At 41.5% G+C, this 10,762-nt stretch overlaps 1 protein-coding gene across 1 annotated transcript in view; it reads left to right on the forward strand.

The window, feature by feature from the left end:
- TTC12 (tetratricopeptide repeat domain 12) overlaps positions 1–10,762 on the forward strand; it is a 14,364-nt gene that overhangs the window by 162 nt on the left and 3,440 nt on the right. Inside the window, exons 2-17 of the mRNA XM_010179734.1 lie at positions 6–59; positions 575–726; positions 1,314–1,344; positions 1,776–1,853; positions 2,325–2,446; positions 2,809–2,868; positions 3,828–3,899; positions 4,373–4,433; positions 4,728–4,916; positions 5,511–5,580; positions 6,609–6,697; positions 7,782–7,950; positions 8,457–8,549; positions 8,760–8,823; positions 9,332–9,466; positions 9,973–10,074. Coding sequence (XP_010178036.1) covers positions 6–59; positions 575–726; positions 1,314–1,344; positions 1,776–1,853; positions 2,325–2,446; positions 2,809–2,868; positions 3,828–3,899; positions 4,373–4,433; positions 4,728–4,916; positions 5,511–5,580; positions 6,609–6,697; positions 7,782–7,950; positions 8,457–8,549; positions 8,760–8,823; positions 9,332–9,466; positions 9,973–10,074 — 1,541 coding nt within the window. The remainder of the gene's footprint in view (positions 1–5; positions 60–574; positions 727–1,313; positions 1,345–1,775; positions 1,854–2,324; positions 2,447–2,808; positions 2,869–3,827; positions 3,900–4,372; positions 4,434–4,727; positions 4,917–5,510; positions 5,581–6,608; positions 6,698–7,781; positions 7,951–8,456; positions 8,550–8,759; positions 8,824–9,331; positions 9,467–9,972; positions 10,075–10,762) is intronic.

The following is a 10,762-nucleotide window of genomic DNA, read 5'->3' on the forward strand; positions in this document are numbered from 1 at the left end:
GTCAGACGGGGAGCAGGAGGAGGATTTACAGCGGTTCCTCCGCCGGGTGGATGATATCGGTGAGCGGGGCCGGGGCGGAGCTGTCTGCCCCCGGCGAGGGGTGGGGCTGTGCCGCCCGCGGGGAGGTGGCGGGGGCCGGAGGCCTCCCGGTTTTCTTCAGAATAGGGTATGGGGGAGTTAGAATCATACAATTATAGAATACCAGGCTGGAAGGGACCACAGGGATCATCCGGTTCAACTTCTCAAGGTAAAAGTATCGTTTAAATGAGATGAGTCAGCACCCTGTCAAGCTGACTCTTAAAACTGACCAGTGTAGGATTTACCACATCCCCCGGGAGATTGTTCAATGTCTGATTGGTCTCATGGTAGAAAAATTTCTTCTGGAGTTCAATCGGAATATAATGTAGAATCCATATGTTGCTGTTGGAAGTGAGATGAAGTTGTATCCTGGTCATCAGTGCTTTCAAAAGCACATGTTACCAGGCACATCTGAACTGGTTCCTCCAGGAGTCGTGTGTGTGTGTGTGTGTGTGTGTGTGTGTGTGTGTATCTTTTTTTTTCACCCCCTTTTCAGCCAGTTTAGTGCAAGGCTTGAACTCCAGCGACCCAGATGTCAAGGAAAAAGCCATTGCTGAAACAGAGAAAAGGCTCCATGATCAAGAAACTAGCAAGGATGAAGAAAGCAAGACTACAGTGAACAGAACACTCATCAACACACGAGCTTCTGTAAGGGGTTTTTTCCCTTGGAAGTTAAAGCTGTATGTAGTTTAGGTCTTTTAAATAACACTAATTCACATTCCTTGCTCAAGGAAAAAAAAATTTTGAACAATACTTACAAGTATGTTCTGAATGTGATTTTATATTTTTCACTGGTTATCTTACTGGGAGATGCTTGATGTCATGTTGTCTCTGTCTTAAGACCGCTAATAACACAAAATGCTTCTGTTGGATTTATCCGAATTGGATACAAGCACTGAAGTGCTGTAACTTGTGGCTGTTACTTGCGCTTCAGGATCTTGACCAAACCTAGTTGAAGGCATGAGTTCACTCATTAATTTCATTAGGCTTTGATTCTTGTAGTAGGGTTGGATTGACTTGCCTCAATTAAGATATCAGTGGAAGATCTCTGGTAGCATGAAAAATGATTAAAACCTTTGCTTAAATGTCAATTTGATATTCCAAGTGTGCATCTGTCTGAATATTTCAGATGCCCTGTAGCTTTGAACAACTTAACCACGTGTTCCTTTGCTGCTCTGAGTTTTACTGAAATGTCTGTACGTGTGCATGCATGTGCTGTGTTTCCCTTTTTCTAGGACGTGGCAAATGCAGAGGCAGTGAATGCAGGTAGGACAGTGCTCTCCCTAGTATTTAGCATCTCTTCAATCTGTTTTAGCAGAGATGGAGCAAGGATTGCTGTTACTTCATGCAGGACCTAATTCAGCTCCTGCCAATGAAAGCTGATGTTTCTAGTTTAATCAAAATTCAGTCAGATCTAGGAACACTCTCAAGGATCTTACCAGTATGGCTGTGCTTGTTCATAGATAGGAAGCTTACTGGTGTAGTTTGTTATCATATTCTGGCCTCTCATGTAGAATGTTAGTATTCTGAATTAAAAAGGAAACAAGTCTATCTTTAGAGATGAGAAACTTAGTCTCAGAAATACCTTAGAATTTACTTTTTATCCTTATTTGTAGATCGATTTTAATTAAGCTTGCTTTTTTTTTTCTTTAAAACAAACAACAAAACCCACCTAAAATACCACCCCTGGCTCAAAGATGGCTTTCTGGCAGCTTTGGAAAAGGATGCAAAAGAACGGGCTAAACGAAGGAAGAGAAATGAACGCCTAGCAAACGGTAATTGCTACAGCCTTTTCTAGCTAATGCCTTCAAAAACTACTTAGCAGGAACTAGACTGATTTAAGAGGCTATCAAGCTACTCTGTTACTGCTGTTGTATTGCCCACTGAGACAGTGCTTTGGTTGTTTGAGACCAGCAGTCTTGTCCACAGCACTGATGAGCTGGATATTCCCAGAGCTGTTGTAACCTGTTCTTCTCCATACTGTCCTCCCTGGTAAGCGTTGGGGGTGGAGGGAGCAAGTTTCAGTATTTCAGAGCTGGGCTGGGCAAAGACAAATGCTCAGTTTTCCCACTGAAAAAGGGGGCTGTGGGCACTGAGCAGCTCAGACGTCCCTTGCAAATGACGGCTAACAAAGAGAGCTGCAGTGGAGCTGGACTGGAATTTTGATGGTTATTCTGTTTCCTCAGTCGCCACTTGAGGAAATAAAAACTGAACGTTATTTTGAATGTATGTCTGCTGTTTTGCAGCTCTGAAAGAGAAGGGAAACGATGCCTTCAGGAAAGGAGACTATGTCACAGCTATTCAGAGATACACTGAAGGTCTGGAACAACTGAAAGATAAGCAGGAACTTTACACAAACAGAGCACAGGTCAGCATGTGGAAATGAGCTACCACTACACTGCTTTTACTGTTACCTTGCCAAGGTAGAAGCCAGAAAGGATTGTTTTAGTATCTAAGTGAAATTCATAAAAAGTCATATATGTTGCATTACAAGAGGGCTTTAAAAAAGGGAGCAAACACGTTTTCCCTGGCTGTCCTCCGCTACCAGGAACCCTGGTGTCACTTCTTCCCTCTTGATCCATGTGTCTGAATCCCTGTGTCAGAATCAATGGCTAGGCAAATCAAGACTCTGATTTATTTTTTTTTATTAGGAGATGTTGCACAATAGTTCGTGGAAGCTGTTTGAAGTATTCCAACTTTTATGTCTGGACTCTTTTAATTTCATTTTAGGCCTACCTGAAAATGCATGACTATGAAAAAGCCATCAGTGATTGCGAATGGGCATTAAAGGTAACTTCAGGATTCTGCCTTCTGTGATCAGGTCAATTGCTCCTGGAAAGGTGGATTTGTGTGCAACTGATGATAATGGAGACATCTTGCTAATGGAAATAAAAGAACGTGGTTCCTGAACCTGGAGTTATCTTGAACAGTATAAATCAGTTAATATTGACTGTGTGCAGAAGCTGTTCTAGCTTGTAAGAGCTTTTCATTGAGAAGTTCATTTTAAGTGATAATAAGCTATTTACTGCACACATTAGCAGACAATATCTTGCCCATCCTTGTAAAAAGGGAAGAGGGACTCTTTAAGCTCACAAAGATCAGATCTGGTGGGAAAGGTAAAGACTATATAAAATGCCAAAGAGCTGAATCCAAATCAGTTGTGCTGCATCAGTGATGCCCATGACTACAACGTAATTAACAGATTATTATTAATATTGGCAGCACCATTTCAAGAAATCAGTATTCTTGACACACAATTGAACTGGAAAAGATCACCTTATCTGTTAGTGTTTTTCCTCTGTTAGATTTTTCCTCAATTTTTTTTGTGCACAGCTAATGAAAACTAGGACTTATTTCATTCCTGGCAGAACTAATCCAAAGACAAATGGAAGTTCTGTTGTTATAGAGGCTCTGTGATTATAGACTTGTTGATGCTGCCCTTAACATTACCTAATTGCGTGACAGTCTGCTTGTATTGCCTGAAGTGCAGTTTTCTGGGAAGGATTTTAGCACCAGCTGCTTTCTACCTTTAACCAGACCAAAGCCTGTGTTCCTTGCCTAGGGATGGCAAGTTGGTACCTGGAGGTAATAATTCAGCATATAAACTTTAGATGGTATGAATAATGAATACCCTCTTCTGTTCTTACAGTTATTTTGGGCACCTATTGCTATTAGTCAGAAGGCTGGAAAAAGCATTACACAGTTAAAATTTCTAAACAGATAATTAATAATTAATTTTTTTAACACAGTGCAATGAAAAATGTATTAAAGCCTATTTTCTCATGGGGAAAGCTCACCTGGCACTTAAGCACTACAGTGAGGTAAGCTGAGTAAATCGTGTGGCTATGAGGCCATGTTTTCTTCTGCTTTTGATGTGATGTTGTGGGTGAGACTGAGTAATTTGTGTTCGTAAGAACTGGACAAATGAAACTCTGGTGAACCTTCAAACTTGAGAGAAATGTTCTGTGCTTTGCAGAGACTAATAACTCTAGAATCAGGTCTTCTTTGCACATCTTAGTAAAATAGCCTGGATCTTTTACTCTGGTACACACAACAGGTAGGACATTTCTGTGCAGCTGTGTCAGGCAGATGTAAGGACTGAGAATAATATTCAGCTTACGTTCTTCATTATGAAAGATTTGACGTGTGTCTATAGATTTTATTTTTCACCCTTATTAATTACTGTGGCCCAAGAACTTCTGAGCTTCTACAGGATGGCTCTGACTAGCATCTAATTTATGTCATCTTCCCATTTTTATCTTAAATCGAGAGCCAATTTCTTTTCTCTGTTAAGTCCAGGCAATGCTATGAGAAGATCTTACAGATTGATCCCCAAAAGGAAAGCCTATTCAAAGGTAAGGAATAGAAATTTTTCCACTGACATCCCTTGTTTTCTAATCAAGATGGATCTTAATCAAGACCACTGTTCTGCTCTTCAGAACTTCTGATGGAGTCTCTTCATGCAGTTTTTGTTTCTGATTGTTTCTTCTTTAAGCTCTGTTTCACTCACCAGAGCTGTGGGTCATTCTGTACATCTGTATGTAGAAGGTAGTGCTCTCTCTGTCGTGGGGTTGACTTCGTTTTTCACTTGAAACTGGGTCATCTCAAAACGTTTAACTGCCAAGCTTTGTTTTCTTTTGATTTCCAAGATTGTATGAACGAGGTAAACTTGGAGGAAAAAAGAGTGAAAGATGAAGAGAGAGCAATGAAGGAAGTTCAGTCTGGAAAGCTTGCTGCTCTGTCCATAAAAGAACTGCTGCAGAAACTTGATAGTCCTGACCAGAACATCCTCTACTATACAGGGGGAATCAGACTTTTGGCAGGAGCAGTGAAAGACTGTAAGTGTCTGATGCAAAGGTTGGTGATTAAGGCAGTTGTTATCCAAGCAGATGAATACAAGTGGAGTAGTTTTTAAGGAAACAGAAAAACTGTTGCTGTATTTAAAACCTGAAATCAACAATATTTGATACTTCAAGATTTTAGGCCAGTAGATATTTACATATGTTTTTTAGAACTAGACTGACGTAGCTGAACTGTTAGGACGTTCTTATGGGTATGGGTCTCTTAAGAGCTGTTTCATTCGTTTAGAAATATTTGTAATTCTCTGTTAAAGCATATTGATTTGTTAAACATACTGATTTGCAAAGCCACTCTCGTGTTTCAGTCTTCCTAAGAAGCCTTTAACTTGAAGCCAGTTGTTTTTTACAGCACTGAAGCATGAATTAGAGCAGTCTTCAGCTTCAAAGCTGCTTCTATTCCAAGTAGCATTCTTGGAGTTTTTCCCCTTTTTTAATGAAGTTCTTTTCCCAGAGCTGTTGATCCAGTGACCTTTTCTTTTAACACTGTGTTATAGAGAAGAAGAAGCCTGCCTTCACAATGATGCATCAGCCAGATGGATTATAGAGCTGATTTGTTTATCTCTGAATTTTCAGGCACTGGACAAACTTTATTTAGAACAAACAATGGATTCAGTCTCCTCAGAGACAACGAGATTGTAAGACGGTAAGAGCTCTCCAAAGGAAAACAGTAGGGTGTTACACTGTGAGGAAATGAAAATATTGTTTTCAAGAAACACAATCACCTCTTGAAATGCAGATGAAATTATCAAAAGATAATGTAATAACAGATATTTTAATGTCTGAATAGACTGACTTACATCCGACTCTTACACAAACAGCGCTTTCTTACATGCAGTGAACGGAATTAATGAATTCTGTCTCCTATTTCTGTGCAGTTATCCTATCTCTCATGGTGAGAGCAGGTTTGTAAAAAACCTGTGCAACTCTCTAATCCTGTAATCAAGGAAGAGGATCATCTCTGGGGAACTGTCTTTTGCTGCTGTATTTTTTTGGCTGCTGTTACATTGTGCTTCTGTAATCAAGAAACAAATCTGACTAATAATTATCTGTATTGCTTTATAAATTTTGTCTTTAGAGGGTTCCCTTGTCTGAATGTATATTTGAGTGAGTGTCAGATAGATAATGGAAACAAGATGTGCAAAAGGTGAGATTTGTCAGCTTTGCTCAAGTTGGTTCGGAACAGCTTGATCTGGTTGAACAGATCATGGCAGGAGAGCTGCCATGATATTCTCCGAGGCTGTCTATGGGACTGCAGCACAGAAACCTCTTTAGGGTTCATCAGTGTTTTGGGTGTTGGCTGTAAACAGACTTAAGAGATGAAGCACTTCCGAATTTGCACGAAGTTTTTACGCCCTGGCTGTTCACAACTATCTCATCGCAGAACTGAGTTTATCACCTGTATTGTGCTGTGTAATGCTCGTATAGGATCTGCGTGTGTTGAGGGCAGAGTAGAGCTAGTAGGTCATAAATCTGGTCTCAGGGTAAGTCCTCTAGAAAACAAGTCTGATAGTCCTAAAAACGTTAAACCAATGACTGGGTTTAAAGCTTGTGAGCTTAAGAGTTCACATGGCAGTTCCTCATCTCCGTGGGACTTTGCTCATTTCCGTAGCCAAAAATCTCATTGTTTGATCTGTCCTTTGCTCTTTTTACAAGCTATCGTTTCTAATTTAGGGGCTTTTGTGCAGAGAGAAAAACCACTGCTGAAGTGGATCTGTCTGTTTCTCTTCTCTTCCTGTGGCAAGCCGTCTGCGCTGGGAATGGTAAACCATGTAGTCAACATTAATCATTGTTAATGTCTGTTAAGGTGGCACTTACTGTGTTTAAAATGCTTGTTTGACATGGACATCACTTTCCCAGAGTACCTGGGTCTAGACTTTATTGTAAGTGAAGTTTTACAGGTCAAATGCCAGTGTTGGAGGTGTACTGCTAGCAGCAGCCAGAATTTTGGCAGCTCTGTGCATCATGAGATGAAATTTCCAGTCTATTTCTATGAGCATTTAAAATCTTCTGAAGGGGTGGAAAGTAAAGTCCCTGTGATTCTTGCTGCTTTTAAGGTAACATAACTTGTATAATTTTGTCTGATCTAAACAGTTATACCAGCAAAAAGCAGAGTTTTATAGAAGTGCCATTAGAAAAGGCTGAATTCCTTTGGCATTTGCAATCAGTGGTCAGTGGGCACATAGCCCTTGCCCCTGTGTCTAGGGAGTATACACAGAGAAAGGGTCTAGGGTGGTGGTGGGTGGTAAAGTGGTGCAGAATGCCACATAAGGGAGCTACAGAATGCTTGGTGCCAGTATCTGTGTTGACTTCTCTATCACGGGATCCAGCTGATGCCCAAAAGAATATTCACGCTGCAAGGTAAGGGGAAAAGCCATTTTACGTTCTGCGTATAGGTAGTTAGCAGTAAATACAGAGTAATGTGCAGGCTTCTGTAGCTCCCACGTTTGTGGCTGGCAGGGCAGTGTACTACTGCATCTGCACAGCCTGGACCCTAGCAGTTTGCAGGCAGGTGATGAAGTGAGGAGCACTTTGTGTTCACAATTCTGGTGTGTCTGTTTGAAGAAGCACTGGGTACCTGGGGAGCCAGCACGTTGCTAGTGAGAGTAGAAGTTCAGACACCGGTGTGTGTTGAAGTAATGGAGCTGAGAGAAGGTTAGTGGGTGTTCTGCCTTACCACTGCTCTGCACAGTGTTATGCAAGATTAACACATCAGAGTGAATGAGGACATTAGTGGATTAAATGGAGACATTAAACCTGTTAGATCAGCACCTAGGACAAAAAAATATGAGAGTAATGGGATGCTGCTGTGTGTGACACTGCTCTTAGATCTTCTCTCTTTTTCAGAAGAAAATCAGCGTCTTCTATTGACTAACCCTGATGTGAACGCACAGCTGCCAAAACTGCTTTCCTCTGGGGTACGTGAAATCCAAACGGAGACATTGGCACTAATTTCTCTTTACCTGGAGAATGAGAATGGGAGGAGACTGCTGGTGAGGCACCAGGATCTAACCAAGTAAGAAACACGGTTGGGTTTGCTCAGCGTGTTCTTTAAAGCCATGCAAGCATCAACACTGACATTCCCTGCAGCCCTTTACAGTCTGTTGAAACTGTTCAGTACTGGGCTGTGCTGATGGTGTTCATGGTCCTGACTGTTGCCTCCTACTTGTCTGTCCCTAAGATGTTTAGCAGCAGCAAAGCAGCTTAGGTTCAAATGTCAGTGAAGCTCACATGGTGATGAAGTGTTCTAACGCTGGCAGATATTGGTACATGTGTTAAAGTCGCTGTACTTTTGCAAAGAGTGACAGTAATGCCAGAGAATCAGTGCTAAATATGCTAATGGCAGTTAGCTAGAGGGCCTAGTATACCCAGCTTGGTCCAAAGCCTACTGAACACAAAGGACTTCAAGATCATAAATTGTGTTGGTGCACTGAAAATACAATTTTGATCTTTAATAACTAAACCAAAGCTGAAATAATTTTTGGGTTTGTTTTGTTAAGTGTTTTTTCTTTTAAATAACAGATGGCTGCAGATGCTGATGACGTTTGTCAGCAGCACTGATGCCAGGGCTACCAGTGCCATGAACATACTCTTTGATTTAACTGCAGAGGAAAGGTACCTTAAATTTCTTCATTCATTGTTTTTTCAAGTTGTACATTGAAATGTGCTAAATGAGCTAACGATAGAGGCTCTTGGCCTTCTTTGCTGTGAGGGGTACATTGCTGACTGATGTTTACCTTGTCTTTGTGGTGTTGTGTTGCCTTTGTCTGTGATTTTTGTCTAAAGCTTTCTGTGTCCAACTACGGCTTTCTTTATAACCAACAGGTTCAAAACGCAGTGTCGTGTTATGTTTTCCACAGATGTTGTACCTTTATTCACCCAGTTGCTGGTAGGAAAGATCTCTGTTTCTATATTTCTGGTTCCCTTTTGTGTAACACGTCTTATGAACGCTTTTTCCAATTTTACAGCCAGTTGTTCCTAGGCAGAACCCCTCTGTGGTAGAACCACAGTAGTTACTGTGTCTCTAGTTCTGTAGGTGTAAGAAATGCAATTTTGTCATATGCTTTTGTCAGGAAAATGTTCTCAGTCTCCACTACGTAGTGCTTGGTTTCTACACATGGCTAGTTTTATATTGAGTGAAGACCCTGGACTTGGTTGCAAACTCCCACTGGTAATCTGTCAGGCCAGGATTTCACCCTCAGCTTTGTGTTTCCCTCTTCTTAATGTGACTGTAATCGTCTGTCACCAACTGGTTATATCTTGGAGAGGGACTTTTTCTGTGTCTTTCTCATCTGAGAGATCATAGATTCTGGAATCCCATTTTCCATTGCCAGAACACGTATTGTTGTTTCCTTGTCATTTGTTCTTAATTTGTTATTCTGATCATCTGTTTTCAGACCTCTGTCAAGCTGGTGAACCAGGCAGCCCTTGCCCGTTGCATTGGCATCATGGGGAATCTGTGTGCAGATGCAGTCATTCGAATGCAGATGGCAGAGTGCAGAGAGTGCTGGCAAGCGTGCTTAAAGCTTGTGGTAAGAAACTTGGCAGCTCCCTAGAACAGTGTTTTCAGCCCTACCTCCTGTGGAAATGGCACTTGTGTGATAATGTTTCTCTGCCTCCCTGGTCGCTCTGAACCCTTGACTGAGATCTTTGAAATCTGGTAGCTGGATAAAGGTCTCAAAGCAGTCTGTTGTTCACATAAGTTGTGGATCAGTAGATAGGTGGAGGAGAGTGAGTGGTCCCTTATAAGTGGCCCCTTTCAGGGAAAGGATGCAGCATGAACTCAGTCCTCAGAAACTAAAGGATTCAGAGGGTGGGAAATTCTTGTTAACTGCGTAAACATCAGAAGTTTGGAGTGTGCACCTTTAGATACGGAAGTGACACAATCACAAGAATGAATCTGTATCAAAAAGGTGTCATTAGCTCTGGTGCTCAGAGGATTTTCTTCCTCCTGAGTTCATGGTGCATCAGGTGGAGACTGAGGAAATGCATATTCTGAACCTCTGAAATGATTGTACTCTCTCTGCTTGGTGCACAGGATGAATGCTTTGATGTCAGCACACCCAGTTACCAGGAGTGTCTGTTTGCAGTGCTGGGCCTAATGATGAACTTGCTGCTTGAATCAAATGAGATCATCCAGGTATACAAAGCTCTGTGAATGTTCTTTGGTAGTGGTGTTCTTATAATCGCTTCCTCAGAGATTCCGAATTGCTTGAGTGGACAGAGCATCCTCCTCTCCTGTCACTGTAAATGAGCCTGATGCCCATCACTGAAGTCATTCCAGAACCTTCAGATAGAATAGGTGAGGGAACGACTGTTGAATATAGTGCCCTTGCAGTCTGTGCAGGGAAAAGGGGCTTCGCTGCGTTAGATGGATTTAGAGCCCTCTGTCACAGCAAGCATTCTGAAGCACTTAAAGGCTGCCAGCCTTGGCTTTTGCTGCTGTTCAGTTAATTTCTAGTTTTCAGTTGTGTTCAAGCTTATCGTTAAGGGTAGTTGACAATGGAAGCAATCTAAAAAGTGAAAAAACTTAGAAAATGTTTTCCTCTGCAACTTCCCCTTGCCATCTAAACATAGTTATGAGAAAAATACAGTGTAAAACACATCCGGTACCTTTCCATAGTGGTATAAATGTTTTGATTGCCATCAGTCTCCAATTATGGGATATTCTTAGATGCTTGACACCTTCCAAAATTATTTTAAAATTAGTGCATCAAGAAGGAAGAGTTTCTAAATTCCTGGGTGCTGAAGCGTTAGTAACTTACTGCCACGTGTGCCCTGATCTCCACTAGGTTCTTTGTTGTGCTTCGTCTGTTAACCCATTCCTG

Source organism: Mesitornis unicolor, unplaced genomic scaffold (genome assembly GCF_000695765.1).
Source record: "Mesitornis unicolor isolate BGI_N332 unplaced genomic scaffold, ASM69576v1 scaffold37972, whole genome shotgun sequence".
Taxonomy (NCBI): domain Eukaryota; kingdom Metazoa; phylum Chordata; class Aves; order Mesitornithiformes; family Mesitornithidae; genus Mesitornis; species Mesitornis unicolor.